Below are 18,522 nucleotides of genomic sequence, written 5' to 3'. Positions count from 1 at the left end.
TATTTAGACCTCTATAAATGCCCTTTGCCTCCTAGTTCTTTTCTCTATTTCCTTTTACTTTCCAATCTTCAACATTCTTAACCAATTTCATAATTCAAAAGCATCAGTTCTTCTTTGGTCCTCCCTATTCACTCTCCAGCTTTGGTGTGCTTATGAGATGACAGAAAAAAATGTGTTTTCATCAGGTGCACCTTAGTCCTCAAAGTGACATTTCTGGCAGGTAACCAGTCTCACACTTCCAATATTTGAATAATAATCCATTGGCTATTGGGGTTTAAATTCACTTTGGGAGGACTTCTTTTTCCATACCTTGGCATTTTCTAGAGGTGCCACCACCAAATTTACACATGGCACATGTTCAACACATGCTTCCTGAATGCACGCCATGCTAACCACACCCGTTCTGTTTTAAAAGACGATTGTGCTGTATTTCATAGGAATCTGGCCAGTAAGAATCTCTGGGTTCTTATTTAATTTGTAGCCTGGCTTGCTTTCATCACATACTGTATATACTCGAGTATCAGCCGACCCGAATATCAGCTGAGGCACCGCATTTTACCACAAAAACTGCATTTAAAATGTGCTGAAAAACTCGGCTTATACACGAGTATGTATGGTATATGTGTCTGGATTATATTTTTAAAATACGTTTTCCCCAAGTAATCAGTCCCTGGAGGTTGTAAATCATTCAGCACTCAGCTCCTACCCCCCCCAGGTCATCTCATAAGCACACAAAAGCTGGAAACTGTGTGGCTTGAACCCACGGAGAAGGAGTGTCTCAAAAGGAAGAGCAGGCAGGCTCTTCCTGAGAGAGATCTTAATGGAGTACAGTTCCACTCTGAGGCACATCGGTCCCCAGGAGTTGGTACTGACTTTGTAAAATAAATAAATACATTTGAAAAATCATGAAAGGTAACTTTGGAAAAGGCTGTGAGCTTTGCTCACTGGGGTATTTGAAAATACTACTCATGGGGATGATCTAGCCTATTTTTTTAAAAAAAGGAATAAAAATGATGGCATCTCTTTTAGGAGAATATTGCGTCTCTGAGGTGGGTTTCACTATGTGCTCATGATTTCCTGGTACACATTCCGAGATTTCCCGTTGCCTGGCCTCAACATGTCCTGGCTTCGGTCTGCAGCCCTGGGAAGCAGGATGCAAGGAAGGGTTTGACATAAGTTCTCCCATTTAACAAAACTCCAAAAGGTGTGGGATATGTGATTATTCCAGTAGTATTCATATGAATGCCTCGGTCTATTGACTAGGGCCCTCTCCCTTCCCCGCTGTCTTAATTTCGTCTTTCATCCATGGCATATGGAGAGTAATTTCTTAACAGCAATGGTGTACATGTTGACATGGCCACTCCTATCTCTGCTCTTTTGGACAGGAAAAGCCCGACAAGATAGTGCTGGAAGAAACGGCATTTGAAGAAATCGAGAGGGATTTTCATCAGGTTCTCAATGAACTTTCAGGAGATCGAAGTCTGGAGAAATTTAGGGTTGAATATGAGAAGCTGCATACTGTAATGAAAAGGTCTTATGAAAACGAGAGGCGGCTGATGGCCAAGTGCAGAGAGCTAAATGCCGAGATCGTGGTTAATTCTGCGAAGGTCGCCACTGCGCTGAAGCTCTCTCAGGATGACCAGACCACCATTGCCTCCTTGAAGAAGGTCAGCCATCATCTAGAAGTGAACCCCCAAGAGAGCTGACATGACTGCATCCTTTATTTAAAACATCACCCTCTCATTAGCCTGGCAGCTCCAGGCGGGGGGAGTCAATGGGTTACTAAGATAAAATTTGCATGATTTATATATTCACTAAGCCTAGGGACTAATGTTCATTTCCAAATGAAATCATTAGCCTGGGTGAATTTCATCTTGCAGAAAATAATGTAGACCCCTTCTGGTTTAGCTTTCTGGAAACAGATAAGTAAGCAAAAAAACCCCTGCAGATGAGTACATGCAATGTTATCCATCTCAAAGGTGCCTCGTTTGGTGTAAGATGAGTCATTCAATAGTGGTGGCAGTAGCTTGTTAAAGATCATCTCACCATTTCTACCTTTTCTTAAAGGTTTAGGAGAGATTAATTTGAGCATTCCCAGACAGTAATTTCATGAGGTGTCTTCCTTTGCTTCTCCCCGGCTCCTCCCAAGTCCTCATCCTGGGAGAATCAGCCTAGTGGGAGAGGGAGGAAGTATGGCTTCATTTTTCTCCGTCCTCAAGTGTGTTGCCTTCTTTTCAAAGTTAAGCTGACCTATGCTCCATGTCCGTATCAGGGTGACAGGAAGTTGAGAGGTTTTCATTTACAATGAAAATCTTCAGGAAGAGAGCGGACGTATAGCATCTTGACTTCATTCCCCTGAGATGATACGGGTTCAGATGTCAGTAGATAAAGACCATTACAAAAGGTGGCACCTCTGTTTTCTCCGCAACTGCTTTGCTTTCTTTTTAGTGCCAACTTGTGTAGTGACATTTTTTCCCTCTTCTCCTTGCTAACAAAATCAAATAAGAAGGCTTCCAATCACTTTATGATTTAAAAAAAATTTAATTTAAGATTTAAAAACTAGAAAAAGCAGTCATGAATTGATTAAAATCTACTTGGTGAAGTTGATTTGCACAAAGCCTCGTCTACTCCTCTTTGCATCTAAATACCCTTCACTTGTTTTGCCAGCACGGCGCACATGGCTGTCCCAAAGGAACATGCCCCACAAACTGGCATTTTGTTTCAGGCACTACATTCTGATCCCCACTTACCTGAGAGACATTCTGCTCATGTCCATAGAAAAACACGGATATATTACAGTAAATGAAATACTCTCATTGACTCATTTTACTTCCCGTGAGCCTGTAGAGGAATATCTTTACCTCAAGGTTATTGGTTTGTACCTATAGAGACCCATATTTCCCTTGACAACTTTTAGCAAGAAAGTTAAGTGAGGGTATAAAATTCAAGGCTGTTATACCACTTAGGGTGTTGGCTCACTTACTCAAACGGAGCTCGCTCAAGTGATTTACCCTTGCATATTTAGTTGAATATTCCACAGAGCATTTCATAATAGCAAGGATAATGGAGTGGGAGGAGTCACTGTCTCTATTCTTCGCTGTATGCATTTGATGAGAAGGCTAGGGCAGCTTGGGTTTCTGGCAATGGGAGTTGCCAGTGTCCTCATGCACAGTTGGGTACAGAGCAAACTGTGTCGTCCTGCATTGTTCCAAAGCTCACACTGCCATCTGGGAGCTCACTTGGAACCCGAGGGCAATATATATGTATGTATGTATAATTCGGCAATATATAATATTTTATATATATATATATATAATTTGGCATATATCAAAAACTTAAAATTTTAAGGCTAGGACATCTAACTATTTCTTATGTGCCCAAATTTATTATTTTTTTCTTATCAAATATCTGGACTAGGGAATCCTAGAAGCTTTCATTCCTAACTTTGCAAGCCTATAGTAACATCTTCTTTAGAAATAGTTGTCCTTGTTATACAGCCCTTACAATTTGCAAACTTTGTAGTTCCACTCACCTATAAAATAGCTTTTGTCACTTCGCCTCCTTAAATGTACGGTTCAGTGCCGACTAACTTACGTTGAACAAACAGTTCAGTAAGTTAGTAAATGTTTAATGTACCATTTCTAATTTTCTCTTATAAACAACCCTTGTAATGTAGTCATGATATTGCTCCCTTTACTCGGGTTATCTTGACTCGGAGCCCAGTTTGGTTCCCCTCACCGATGTCCCGTGGCCCCTGTAGGAAATTGAGAAGGCCTGGAAGATGGTGGACTCTGCCTATGATAAGGAGCAGAAGGCAAAGGAGACCATTCTTGCATTGAAAGAGGAAATCGTGAACTTGACTAAGCTGGTTGAGCAAGGATCTGGATTGTCAATGGATCAAGATAGCAAGTAGGTCATAGAGCCTTCTTCACGCACGTTGAAGCTTGCAGGTGGCTCTTTCTTCAGCAGAGAGCTGGGTTTTGCCAGTGTCTTCTTGAACGTTCTCTGCGGTGCAAGACTGTGCTTTAATGGGTTCCTGGTGATTGTTTTCTTTGTATTGCTGTTTTCTTTCACACATTCCCTTTCTCTACATCCAAGAACTTCTAATTTGTGTTTATATTCTAGTTCTAAGTTAAAACCAAAAACAACACAAAACCGTTACTATCATCTCAAAATGAGTCAAGATTTTAGGTTTTTTAAAAGCAAACTTTTGTAGACTGAAATGGACTGCCTTTCTACCCAGACTCCCAGGACCTCAACTACATTCCCCGTGGTGAAACGTTTCATCCTCCTCCCTACCCCTATAGGATCTAAACCAGAGCACAGAACTGTTCTTCGTCTCCGCCTTCCCTGTGCCTCTTACACTTTAGTGCTGTCTCAGTCTTTAAAATCTTACTTTGGGCTCTCCAAACACCCCATCCTCAGTGCTACTGCCTTGGTCTGTGCCTCCACTTCTCTGCTGGACTATATAGCAACCTCCCTGCCCATCTTTATTCCAACCCTTACATTGCTTTTGAAACACAGACCTGCATGCCCCGACCCACCCCCTCCCACCATAAGCACCTCCAATAACAACCCCTGCCCAAAGGATAGAACCCAAACCCTTGAGTTTGTCTTTCCGAGCCCTTCCTCCAGCTGTACCCATCAGCCTCCCTTTCAAGCCATACCACCCTTATCCAGACCTCCTTTTACTTTTGCAAATGCTACCTTCTGTATCTTGAACCTTCTACTACCTCCTCTACACAGTAAACTCTTATTCATCCATCAATACCTCTTTCACTTCACCACCACCTGCATTTCTGTACCAACCTTGCCTCTCCAACTCTGCTCACCACTAGATGACCAGGCAGAAAAAGTCACTGTGTTTTCTGTTTCTATGGGACCTAGTACTTACCTCTAGACTGGCACTGATCTCACACTGCATTAAAGTGGTGGGTTGGTGTGTCTCTTTACCCATTATGCTGTGAACTCCTGCAAGGAGGACACCTTTATTTCCCCACCAGGAGTCTAGCCTGGGCAAAGATATGCCAAGCTTTGAATGAAGATTCGAGTCAGGCATGAGCATTCACTTCCTCAGGGGCACTCTTAACCAAATGTGAATGCTCTCTAGGCTGTTTACCTTTTAAAAATACATTCATCAAACTTTGATCGACAGCACAGGGTTTTTTTTGAGCACAGGGTTTTTTTTGGGGGGCTGGAGAATGGGGTAAACAACAAAGAAGAGGTCGTAACATATAATGGTGGACTCAGTTTTCTTATTAAAGATGTCAGACACATTCAGAGCAATGAAGCAATACTTAAGAGCTTATATACAGACAGAATACCGACATTCAGGTATTAGGACATCTTTCAGGAATTGAACAGTACGGAGAGCGTAAGAAACCACCCAGTCCAGAATTGTGGCCTCAACAGTGCGCCCATGCATAGTTTTCTCTCACAGTCACCTCAGAATTTGAAGTTTGTTTTGGGGGAAGAAGAGTTTGAGTGAAACATGGGAGGTGACTTATTAGACATTTATTTACATCAAAGCTGCTAGTAAATAAACAGATCACTGTGTTCTGAACAGCTGTCTGATGCCTGGCAGCCGCAAGAGCCTGGCAGGCAAGTTCTCAGCCTTCTCAGCTCTAAACTGTCTACCTTGCCCTAGACCAGCAGTCCTCATCCTGTGGGTCATGAGGGGTCGCTCGATTCATAAGAGCAGCAAAATGATAGTGATGAAGTAGCAACGAACATAATGTTATGGTTGGGGGCGGGGGTCACCACCACATGAGGAACGGTATGAAAGGGTCGCGGCATGAGGAAGGTTGAGAACCACTGCTCTAGACTAATTCTGGTGCTCATGTCATTTTAATACCTTCCGGAAATCCAGCCACACCATGTCATGGTTGAAATACAAGGCAACTGGTTTACAGTGAAAATCGGTGAATATTACCACACACCTTCCAAAAAAAGTGGTGTCATAAATGATTTTCCAAATCTCGTTTTTGGACACATTTTATCTGGGTCACATCCTTTCGGGGGGGAAGGAGTCTCTCTGTGTGGATGAATGAAGGCTTGCAGCGCATCCTATTGCCTTATGCTTCGGCTTCCTTTTGGACTTTATAGCTGGGATCACAGCCCTCTAGTGGATATAGTGAACAAATAATTTCCTCAATTGACATCTCCGTAGGGCTAATTGTGAGTGTTGACAAGAGTCATATCGTGTCACAACAAGGACAAGGAATACATAGGGAAGGTGTAGGCAGTAAGGAATAAAAGAATTATTCCCACAATTCTTCCACCCTACATTTTACTCTTCTGAGGCAACCAGTTCCTATTTGGTGCTCGTTTTACTGGATTTCTAGAGAAATCCTAACACACACACACACACACACACATACACACACACGGGTGTTACATACATAGGAACACAGGGGTGTCATCTACATGGGGACTTCTTTTCAGGCAAGCTATCTTAAACCAGCTCCGCAGGTCACAGTGTAAAGCTTTCTCTCTAATGCCTGACTAGGGTGAACAGTTGACCGAAGTCGTTCCTACGAAAGTAAGCCCACAGGATGCTCAGAAGGACTCGTAGTAGATGGCCCACGTAGCCATGGTTCTCTTCTTTTCCAGCATCAGAGACTTACTGAAGTTCAAAGAAGAAGTCACGAAGGAGCGGGACCAGCTCTTGACAGAAGTGGTGAAGTTGCGAGAGACTTTAGCGCAGAACACCGAGCAGCACCAGGAGACGGAGCGAGCCAGAGACGAGGCGGAGCAGGCCGTCAGTCAGGTCAGCTGAGCTGTGCCCTTCCCCAGGCCGCCTCTCCTCTTGGCCCCTCTCAAATGGATCTCCTTGCGCCCCAGGAAAGCATGCATGGTTTTGCCCATTTGCTTGTCTTGCTCCCAGAAGCGCAGGCGCTCCCTGCCGGCAGTCTGTACCCTGGGATGGAAGCAGTCCCTTTGTCTTTCTCCCTTATAAAGAAGCCACGTGGCGGCGTCCATCAGAACACGTTGACTTAAAGCCAGGAGTCACAGAGATAGTTAGCAAGCCACAGTCTGCAGGAGGCAAACCCGAGACTTCCTGGAGCATGCACTGTAAGAGAGAGGCTTGTCCAAGAGCGGGAGCCCATCATAAAACGGTGGTGCTCTGTCCAGCACGATCGAGGACTCCGGTGAAACCCATCTCGTAGTTAGGAGAACAGGCCACCTTCTGTTTAGTCCCTGGTGGTGGAGAATTAGGTGGACACTCTGTTCACCCGCCCTAAGACTCTGGGATTCTCGGTTTCAGTGGCATTTTCACCATTAAGGTGAGTGTTCGGCGTCGAGCCCCGATAAACAACACTGACGACTCTGTTGCCTTTGGGACCTTTGAAGGGTGATGCACAAAGGTGTTTGTCCTACAGGCCAAATGCTGCTTCCCAGGGGCTGCCCTTAAGAGGAAAGGGCTGGGGATGGTGGGAGGGCGAGTGGGGGGCGGGAGGCTGGCTGAGCCCTGCCATCATGCGAGGCTGTCTCTCTCTCTCTCTTCTTCCCCGCGTGCCTGTAGTTCCAACAAGAAATCCAGCATCGCCAGAACGAAGCTTCTCGAGAGTCTCGGAAGAAGGAGAAGCTGGAAAAAGAACTCAAGCAGATTCAGGTGGACATGGACACCCGGCAGTCGGAGATCAAGGCCCTGCAGCAGTACGTGCAGAAAAGCAAGGAGGAGCTACAGAAACTGGAGCAGCAGCTGAAGGAGCAGAAGGTACGTTGGCTGCAGGCCTGACCATGCGGGAGAACAAGGCTCCGCGACCTTTGTTCACACCCTTTGAAAGCATTTGCAATTTTTCTCCGCAAACCATCTGACAACGCCTACTACCGATATTTGGTGACACACCTAACACGGGACTGGGGCCTTGGCTTTGTTTCCGTCCACCCAGAACTCACTGCCGTCAAGTTGATTACAACTCCTAGTGACCCCAGCAGACAGAGCAGCACTGCCTCCTGGGGTTTCCAAGGCTGTACACCTTTGAAGGAGCAGACAACCTCAACTTTCTCTCATGGAGGGGTTGGTGAATTGGAACTCCTGACCTTGTGTTAGCAGCCCAATGCCTAATTATGTCCTGGTGACATAGTTGGTTCATCAGGGCATTGTCTCACTTCATTGAGTATATTAATTTATTTTTTATCCTTTCATTGATGCATACTATGCACATCAAACACACAAACAAAATTATCCACTACCCTTGAGTTGGCATGTGTAGTGACCCTGTGAAACAGAGTGGCATTGCCTCCTAGGGTCTCCGAGGCTGTGAAAAAGCAGAGTTCCACATCTCTCTCCTAGGTAGCTGCTGGTGGGTTCAGGTGGCTGCCTTCTGGTTAGCAGCTGAGTGCTTTAACCCTGTACCACAAACTCTCAAAAACCAAACTCACTGCCTTCAAGGGGATTCCAACGTAGAACGGTGACCCTATAGGACCAGGGTATCCCTGGTGGTATAGTGGTTACGCCTTGGGCTGCTGCGATCTGCATGGTTGGCAGTTCAAAACCCACCAGCAGCTCCCAGGGAGAAAGCCTGGGCTTTCTACTCCGGTAAACAGTTCCAGTCTATGAAACCCACAGGGGCTTGCTAGGAGTCAGCACTGACTCATAGCAGTACGTTTTTTGTTTTGTTTTGTTTATAAGGCAGTGTAGAATTGCCTCGGTGGTGTTCCGAGACTGTAACTATTTACAGGAGTAGAAAGCTTCCTCTTTCTCCCCCAGAGTAGCTGGTGGTTTCAAATTGCCGACCTTGCGGTCAGCAGCCAAACATGTAAGCATTATGCCACTGGGGCCCCTAATATGAAGGCACGTACATATCCCCATATAAAGCTCGATGGATTCCAACTCTTGAGACACACCTTGGTGACCTACACCTAACTCAAGAAACAGAGCATTACGCCCACCCCAGAAACCCCACCGACTCTCGATCTGGAATTCTGAGCAGAGATTAGTGTCACTTGTCTTTAAACTTTACAAAGATGAAATCATCCATTGTGTAATTTTTGGCATCTAACCTTTTTCACCCAACATTATGGTTGGGAGATGAATTCCTACTGTGGCCATATGGTTAAAGACCCAAGCTGCCTAAATGCTAGCCCTGTAGCCACAGGTGACGTATTTACACATTTAAATTTAATTAAAATGTGAAATGAAATTTAAAATGTGTTCCTTTAGTTGCATTAGTCCATCTGAAGTGCTCCGCAGTCATCTGCAGGTGGAGGGTTCTGTTGGACTGAGCTCAGTGGTCTGTGGACCTTAAAACAGAGGTACCAGCATTAGCTGAAATGGGGGTAACTCCAGACCTATAGTAAAACTCCATTCTAAATTAGACCAAAATATTCGATTCTACAGTTCTAAAGAGACAACTCAGTTCCCTTGTAAAAGTTGAAACAACTTACAACATTAATAGAGCAAGAATACAGAATGCTAAGTTTGTTGTAGATGTCTGTTAAGAATGTCGTTTAAAAAGAATGCTTTGTTCAATCTTGCAGCGCCCCCCCCCCCCATCTCCCCAAAGAACAAAAAACAAAATCAAGCTCCCTGTCGGTCCATTGTGACCCTATAGGACAGTGTCGAATTGCCCCCATGAGTTTCAGAGACCATAGCTGTTTACTGGAGTCGAAAGCTTGGTCTTTCTCCCACGGAGTGTCTGGTAGTTTTGAACTGCTGGCCTTGCAGATTGCAGCCCAACACTTAACCCCTCCACCACCAGGGGTTTCTCATCTCATCCTCAGAGCCTAGGAAATAAGGTTAGATTTGGCAAGGTTATGATGGAGCTGTTGCTGTCTTCATAACTCTAACCAAGAGGAAGCAAACTCCAGTTAGCCAGGCCTGGGCTATGATTGCCTGACCCCCCTCTGCCCCCATTAGACGTGCCTCCCTGCCATCTTCCCTTCATTCCCTGGTCTTCGCTTTGAAAATCCCAAAGACTTAAGCTTGTTACCTTATGATGAGGGGACTGGCAGCTGCCGTGGTGACAGAAGACTGACTTAATTATTCTTGATAGAAGGTCTTGTTAAAACCTCAGGGTGTCACAAAAACTTCAGAATGCAATAAATGTCAGGGTGTAGCTGACGAGAAAGAGTTGAAGATGGCATTGTAAAAGTTGGAGCTGGGTTGAGCAAACCCTTGTCACGTTTTGCCCTGTTTTGCCCTGCTCCGCTCCCTTTCCTCCGAAGGCTGCTCGCTCCGGGGACATGCTCTGTCCTCCCTCCCGGTGCCGTGTCTCCTCACTTCCTGGAAAGCATGGTTTTCATAGCCCTCAGTAACACTCCTCGCTTTTGTTTCTGGCGGAATGTTCAGCCTGGTGTTTCCCTCACCCGGGAAGCTCTCATGGCTGCCTGTGACTGATTCTCAATGTAGGAATATGACTTCCTTATTGTAGGCTCCGTTTTACCTTTCATGTTCAGAAACCGTCGTCCTCTGTTCCCCCAGTGGGAATGCCCCACCTCAATTCGATCCCCTTTTATACAACCGGGCCTGCTCAGGCTAGGCCAGGCTGGGGGGAAGAAGTCAGGCCGGGACACCAGTCACTCGGCTGGGGCACCATGGTTTCGGCTTTAGCTGGCTTAATGGGCAATTGGCGATGTGTTGGTGTTAGTGAATGGGGCTGTTCAGGGTGATGATGTTGTAGGCATGTTAATGCAAGACTTTCTCCTAAAGACAGAGCGACAGCTGATGAAACCCATTGGAATCTCCAGCTCCTTTGCAATGATTATAGCGATTGTTTCGGATGTGAAGCCTGCCAAATGGCAAACAGGCATTAAAATATTTATCCACCACCTGTGAACAAGACTTCCCAAGGCTCTCAGGGAAAAAAAGGGGGGGAAATTATTCTCACTGTGTTATTCATTAGAAGGCGTCATTTCCTCAGCCATGTAGCTTTCATGGTATTGGGGTGCGTCAGTGCCTTCATCCAGGATAAGGAGTGATTTCTCTAAAGACAAAATCGGCGGGTACTGGTCTTTTCCCAGGAGGTGTGTGGGGCCACCTGTGTGTCTATGCGGAGGCTGTAAGCGGATTCGAAAGAAAAGAAAACCCAACCACCCCATTCACACGCTCGTCCCGCATCTTTCAGATCCTGAACGAGAGAGCCGCGAAGGAGCTGGAGCAGTTTCAGATGAGAAACACGAAACTGCAGCAGGAGAATGAACAGCACAGCACGCTTTGCGAGCAGCTTTCGCAGGAAAACCAGCAGAAGGCGCTGGAGCTCAAAGTAAGCACAGGTTGGCACGCCCGGTCCCTGGCACGCCCCGCCTTAAGGCCTAGTCAGGCAGGTGTGCCCGTGCAGGGCGAGCCCTTGGCTGGGTAGCCCTGGGCAGCTGGACGAGGTGCCTTGACGCACCTGACGTAGGCGCAAGTCCGTAGCGATTGCTTTACGGTCACAAGCAGACCGTTGAATAACTTCCATTCTTCATTGTAGAATTGCAAACCCGATGATTGATCCTATGGCGAGGCAACTGCTTCCCAAAGCGAGCTAACACGTTCCCTCGCTGATTTAGCCTGGCAGAGCTACGCACTACTGCCTAAGTGAGCAGAGAAGAAGTCAGATTGTGCTGTGCTGCCTGTGTGGAGAAGGTGGATGGGAAGGGCGGTGATAGGCTGGTACAATGGAGTCTCACTTCCGGGGGTGGGGGGGTAGAACCCCGCATCTCACCTCTGTCCAGTGTCAATCACAAGCTAGGGTCCTTCTCTTCTGCCTGCTCTCTTGAAGAGTGCTTGCACAGGAAGTTTGGGTAACAGTTTTATTCAACAATACAACTTGTTTGCTTAGAGACTTGATCAGAGCAGTGTCACGCTTATTCCTTTAATTGTGAAAAATCCATTTTCCATACTCTGCATGTTAGAATATGAGGCTAAAGCAGGCCACCTGACAAGCATCATACATAGATTAGATCAATGACTCATACTCTTTTTTTGGTTATCACAAGTACCTTTAAGAATATGATGAACATGTGTGTGTGTGCATGCATGCATGCACACGCTCACATTTGCACAGCTCACATCTTGTTTTGCATACATCCTTGGTTTTCTGGGAGTTTTCTGCAGTCTAAGGCCTGTAAATTCACAACTACTCAATTAAAATTAGTCAGACTCAAAAGGGACTATAAAGCCAACTAATTTGGACCTTATAGAATCTGAGGCTGAAAAACATTTAAAGCAGGACAGAATGATTTGACTTGTGTGTGCGTGTGCACATACTGCAAGTTGAAACAGCGATGACAGGGCTACTCAGCGCAAAACAATAGATCAGTGCCTAATGTCCAATTAAAGTTTAAAAACCACTCTGCCATCAGTTCTCTCCTTAGATTACATGAATGGGGCATCGTGAGAGATAGAGCTTTCTGTTATCAAATTCCAAACCTATGGAATTCTGCTTTTAGCCGTAATCCAGGGATAACAGACACAGCTGACTGTAGCCTCTTCATTGTCCAAAGCTGGGATGATTGCTAACATTTGCAGAAGATGCCCCAGCTGCCTTTCCGGTTATTTCTATGAGGGGCAAACTTAAAAAAAAAAAAAGAAGTGATTTACATTTTAAAAAATCCATAAACATTGAAGTCCATAGATTAGAATCTTGTACTTTGTTTTCTACAATTATTTTTTAGCACAGTTTCGCCACCATGCATAACTGTGCATTAATATTGCTTTGTCCCTGGGCCAGATTCACACCCATGGGGGACCATTCTCTGGGGGAAGAGAACCCCTTCTCAAGTGTAGGAAATTGTGCTGTGTGGCCGCAAGATTGGGTCCAAAAGACTAGCTGGGCATTTTGTAGTGCTTTCATAGCCTTCTGAGAAATATTACTTTGTGAGTCCATGAAAATTGCTAGTCAAATAACATATTTGTGCAGAAAATGTACATATTTATGACACACATCTTAGCATTCTGACCTTGTTTGAGTCAGCAATTAGATTGCATCTTAAGCTAACAGATTAATCCAATTTTTTTTCATTATTAGCCATGGATTGTATTCAGGGTATTGAATTTTCCAGTCTCTTCCTAAATCAAATAGTGTATGTTTTGCTCTAACCCCGTCAGACAACTTTACACAGATCAAGAAAGAATCTTCTTATATTGATTCTTCACTTACCATTGTCCAGTCACCCGTCCCTTAATTTAAGGAGCATTTCTGATCATTCTCTCTTATCTGCAGGCCAGAGAGGAAGAAATTCATCAGATGCGTATTGATATTGGGAAGCTCAACAAAGTAAGAGAACAAATTCATAAGAAATTGCACCAGACTGAAGAACAAAAGGCTGACGTGGAACAGCACAAGGAAACCCTCAAAAACCAGATTTTAGGATTAGAGAGAGGTAGACCAAGAACCATTTTTGTGCTCTGTCTTATTCATTTATAAACATTTCATTAGTGACTAATGTCATCTGGCAACCCAGGATTCCATGCGTGCAAACACCCAGCATGCCAAATGAAGTCAGCAAAACAAACAGCATTCAAGCTGGTAAACAGCCAGTATAAAGGGACATCATTTTGAATATCTGGTTGACATTAAAACAAACAAACAAGCAAACTCTTCAGTAGAGAGACTGGCACTGTGTAAATCTAGCTTAATACTTTCAGCAGTTGTCAGTGCACTCATACTATCTGTACATCTGTTGCTCACTTAGTCTGGTATGCAGCATTTTGCATTGATGGAAACAGTAAATGATGGGACCCTCACTGGATCCATCTGGTAGTAATGAATGCTGAGGTTGGAGGCAAGAGGGATGCTTGTTGTGGTGGTTAAGGTTGTGTGTCAACTTGGCTCGGTCATGTTTCTCAGTGGTTTGGCAGTATTCTAGAGATGCAATCCCACAATTATCCCCTGATATAATTTCGCAGGTAATAATGTAGTCATCCTCTGCTTTCACATATGCTGATTTTTTCCACAACAATCCTGTCCTCAGAACCCAATCATGGTGACACATTAGGGGGGTCTATATAACCTCTCCCTTTACTCTAGATTTGCCACAGAAAAGGAGGGAGTTGGCCCCCATTAGCAATAGTTGGCAAAACGACCTACTAAGCTCGGCAGCATAAAAAAAAAAAAAGGCCTCCAATTTCATTTCTCCAGTTAGGACTTTACCATGTGATGAAACCCCTATTTCATCCAGCTGAAATGAGACCTGTGGGAGAAAGTTTAAATGTCATAGGGGGCAGGGTCAGTAACACTACAAACTGTAGAGTCAGATCTGCCTGCGATCAGATCCCACCTCCGTATAGATGGCTGTTGGCGGTGATAAATGACATAGGATACAAAGAGCACAGGGAACAGGGCCCGCACAGTATATGTCTACCAAATGTCATATTCCTATCTTCTGACTAAACGTGTACTGTAGAATATCATGTACTGGTCCCTTTTGGTGTGGCAGAAGTAGTTCTGGGCTTAGAGGCAAAGAATCTGGCTATGAATCTTGACTCCCTCAGCATCCGTGAGGCAGGAACAACGGTGCCTTCCTGACCTCATCCTGTCCGCATTGAGTGTGTCAGCCTCTGAAGGATGTAACGTGCCCCAAAGCACATACCCATGTGTTCACCTCAGTAGACATTAGGCGAAATCTAAGCCTTTGAGAAGTGAAGGGCAGTTTCCCTTTGCAGTTGCTGCTTCTGGGGACAGTTTCTCCAGGCAGCCATGCACTCATTGAGCACACTGGGTGCACACCTCCCGTAAGCACTCTGCCACATGCTGGGCGTCTGGAAAGCTCTGCTCTCGGGGTGCTTACCATCTAGTGTGAGTTTACAATCTAATGTTTCCTTTGGGAGAGATGAAGACAAGTAGATAGAGTTGAGCACATTTCTAATCGCTATGAAAACCTGTCCATATTTTAATTTCTGTGATTTCCCTTGCAATTTGAAAGTCTTTTGAAAATTATCTATTCAACATTGAATTCATTTCTTCATCCCTAAATCATGTTACCAAAATAATCATGTGCTCTCTTCCCGGGTTTTACTGACACCACCGATATTGTTATTTCTTTGTAGGGACTGTTCCCTGTTGCTGTATCTAAAAAAAAGAAAGAAAAGACATTTGGCCTACTGGCTTGGAGCATGGGGCCTTCATGTGATAGGATTTGCTATCATAAACTCAGAATGAACTTGAAACACATAGATGTTACAGGAGAGTTCAGTAGATTGGCAGCTTTTAAAAGAAATAAGTAGATATAAATAGCTTTCTTTAGAACCAGTTAGAAGATGGGGAAACCCCTTTTATAATAGTGAACAAAGTAATAGAATATCTATGAAGAAAATCACTAAGATAGCTATAGATTTTTAAAAGATTTTTTTAAAGCTATGTTTTTAAAACACAAAGGGTTAAAGAGGAAGACTTGAAAAATAGAGTTACCAAGATGCTAGATGAGAGAACTCAATATGATAAAGATATGAAATCTAGCTAAATTGATCTAGGCATTTAGTATTTGCAGTAGAACTTTCCAGTGAGTTTGGTTGCTTGGGACTTGAGATGGGATTCTAGAGTTTCCCCAGGACAGACATGCCATCCTAACCATCAAAATCTGGAAGAGGAAGCATGGTGAAGCAGCATCTGCCTCACTTGGCAGTATTATCATTAAATCTTCAGTAGTCAAATCGTTTTGCAGTGGTGCCCAAATGACTCATCAACAGAAAGCACGGACAACCTTTTGCTAAAGAAGATTAGCCACTGAAGATAAAGGTGTTTCACAACAATGAGAAGTAGGGGTTACTGAAACATGTATCTCAAGACGGCAAGCTGCTTTTTGGGGGAGAGGGTAGAAAGTTAGGGCTTGACGTCACTCCTTTCACCGGACTATAATTTCAATACAGGAGTGAATTTTTTTTAAAAATCACACAATACTAGGATACAATCTAAAGTTACAACCAAAGGTATAAACCACAAACAAGTCAAAAAGAAGTCAATAAATGAACATTAAAACACTCCACGCTACAGACCACTCTAGCGAGGAAAGCAAGTTTCACTGTAAAGGGCGTTTACCAATCTGCAGAAAGGTCCACAGTCTGTGAGGAAAGTGGGCACAGGGCAGCACGGGCAACTTTAAAAAAACAGAACGACAAATGAGCGTGAAATAGGTACCAGGGGTTAGCTTCAGTAATAATCCAGGAAATGCAAATTAAATCCTTAAAGAAATCGATCACTAGCCACGATCAAAAAGAATGATGGTCCTCAAAGGTGGTGTGGGTGGATAGACATTGTTAAGGTTTGGGAGAGACATTGGCCATCGGTGCGATACCTTAAAACAGCGGTTCTCAACCTGTGGGTCATGACCCCTTTGGGGGTCGAACGACCCTTTCACTGGAGTCGCCCAATTCATAACAGTAGCAAAATGACAGTGATGAAGTGCAACAAAAGTAATGTTATGGTTTGTGGGGGGGTCACCACAACATGAGGAACTGTATGAAAGGGTCGAGGCATTAGGAAGGTTGAGAACCACTGCCTTAAAACAACATCCTCTTTGATCCTGGAAGAAAAGCTGGTGGCATAGTGGTTATGGGTTGGGCTGGTTAACCACAAGGTCAGTAGTTCAAATCCACCAGCTGCTCCTTGGGAGAAAGCCAGGGCTCTCTATGCTCTTTGAGAGTGACAGTCTTGGAAATGCACAGGGCAGTTCTCCCCTGTCCTATAGAGTCACTGGGAATGGGAAGCAACTCCAGGGCAGCGGGGTTTTGATCCAGGGGGACTTCCTCTCCTGGAAGTTGCTGATCGGTGCCAGTGAGTCGGGTCAACAGTGTGAGCCACTGCCTGGTCTTGTGCCAGGTCTTCTTGGCTCTTCTAGAAGAGCAAATGAATTTGAACCTTCATAGGAGTATTGCTTATGATAGCAAAAAAATTTTGAAGCAACTTCAATATTAAAATTGGGCTACAGAAAATATTTATTTCCGTACAGTGAAATACCAAGAAGCCATTTATAGGATACAAAAGCTCTCATTCTATATTTGTTAGTGAAAAAAGCATGCTGCAATATGGTGTGCTTTTGCTATACACATTCACACATTGGCATAAGAAAAATCGGAAAACAGATCAATCAAAATACAAAGTGAATTTAGGTTGATTTAATTTTTCCCCCTCTTGCTTTTCAGTATTTCTAATTTCTGGATACCCATCTACTTACATAATAAAAAAGGATTAAAAAGAGCAAGGAATTGTGGAGCAAGAGCCACTGAGCTGGTTTGGGACTTGGGACATGTCTGGCTTGGGACTTGGGACATGTGGCTTAATCTTGCTATCCCTCAATTTCGATCAAAAGGCCTCGTGGGTTCCTTGTTGGGCTGCTAACTGACCAGGACAGCAATTCAACTCCAACAACAACTCTGAAGGAGAAAAGATGAGGCTGTCTACTCCCATCAGGTGTACAGCCTCAGAAACCCAAAGGACCAGTTCTGCTCCGTCCGTAGGGTTGCTATGAGTGGGAATCCACTCAGTGAGCCCTGACTTGGCGTTTTGGCTATTAGGATAGTCAGAGCCAGTTCACCATAACAGTACATAGTAGTATTAGGTGCTAAGGGTTAATTTGCTTGAAGGCTAACTGGAAGGTTGACAAGAGTCCGGCCCAGAGGTACCTCCGAATAAAGACTGGTGATCTTTAGAAAGATCAGCCATTGGAAACCCCCACGAAGCTCACTTTTACGTTGACACACACAGGGCGGCCTGAGCCAGGGTTGATTGGCAGCAACTGGCTTTGCAGAGGCCATACAAACTTACAGCAATGCTTGCATCCCTCTGGGCTTGGCAGGCTCAGACTTACTGTTGTCTTCTCTGGTGATTTAGAGGTGGAGGCTGCAAAGAAACAAGCGGAACTTGATAAGAAAGCGATGGATGAGCTTCTGAGAGAAAGGGATATATTAAGTAAGGTGAGTTTGTTACAGTAACCCTGGTAACGGAATGGCTTTCTCTAGCAGCTGCAATACCTGTCTGTAACCAGGTGTATGCAGAAAGAAAACTGGGAGGCAAACACGGGTAAATTAGAATAAATAATAGTGCGCAATTTCCCTTTAAGTAGTTCCCTCCAGTCTGCCATTGACTGGCAGGTCATTGAAACGGCATTCTCACTCGTGAACACAAAGAAAATTAGTATATAAACCAGCAGGAGTGTTTTGTGGATTCTGCTTTTATTGCTGGTGTGCTATTTGGTGTCCTAAACAGTTGATCAAATTTCTTGAATTTAAGGTCTACAATCTACAACTTTGGCTAATCCAGAAACTATAAGTGAGTGCTAATAACAATTTCACTGTGAGGTGTTAAGTGTAAGACTGGCCTGTTGGCAATATCAACAGTCCCTACCATTTCTTCCTGCTACTCACTGTGGGTAAGGGGTTTGCTCTTTGTTGCTGGTCCCTGTGCCTTGAGCTCACTGGGGCCCAAAGCTGTGAGAGACGGGTGGGGAGCCTGAAGGTAAAAGCTTGGAGGTCCCTCTACTCATGATAGGGCTTCCAGTCACTTCCAGAGGAATTCTGTCAACTGATAGTGCCTTTCAGGAGATAACTGCTTTGGAGGATTTGGGCTAAAGTTTCTTGCTCAAAGATTTCCTCCTGAG

General features: G+C 44.5%; 1 protein-coding gene across 1 annotated transcript in view; it reads left to right on the top strand.

Moving 5' to 3' along the window:
- Positions 1-18,522, top strand: part of CFAP58 (cilia and flagella associated protein 58) — a 131,016-nt gene that overhangs the window by 6,593 nt on the left and 105,901 nt on the right. The window contains exons 2-8 of the mRNA XM_045291425.1: positions 1,386-1,667; positions 3,761-3,909; positions 6,613-6,769; positions 7,526-7,720; positions 11,073-11,210; positions 13,152-13,311; positions 17,757-17,839. Coding sequence (XP_045147360.1) covers positions 1,386-1,667; positions 3,761-3,909; positions 6,613-6,769; positions 7,526-7,720; positions 11,073-11,210; positions 13,152-13,311; positions 17,757-17,839 — 1,164 coding nt within the window. The remainder of the gene's footprint in view (positions 1-1,385; positions 1,668-3,760; positions 3,910-6,612; positions 6,770-7,525; positions 7,721-11,072; positions 11,211-13,151; positions 13,312-17,756; positions 17,840-18,522) is intronic.

The sequence above is a fragment of the Echinops telfairi genome, unplaced genomic scaffold (genome assembly GCF_000313985.2).
Source record: "Echinops telfairi isolate 266 unplaced genomic scaffold, ASM31398v2 ScPeMD7_70;HRSCAF=299, whole genome shotgun sequence".
NCBI lineage: Eukaryota > Metazoa > Chordata > Mammalia > Afrosoricida > Tenrecidae > Echinops > Echinops telfairi.
This window is presented reverse-complemented; position numbering and strand designations above follow the sequence as displayed.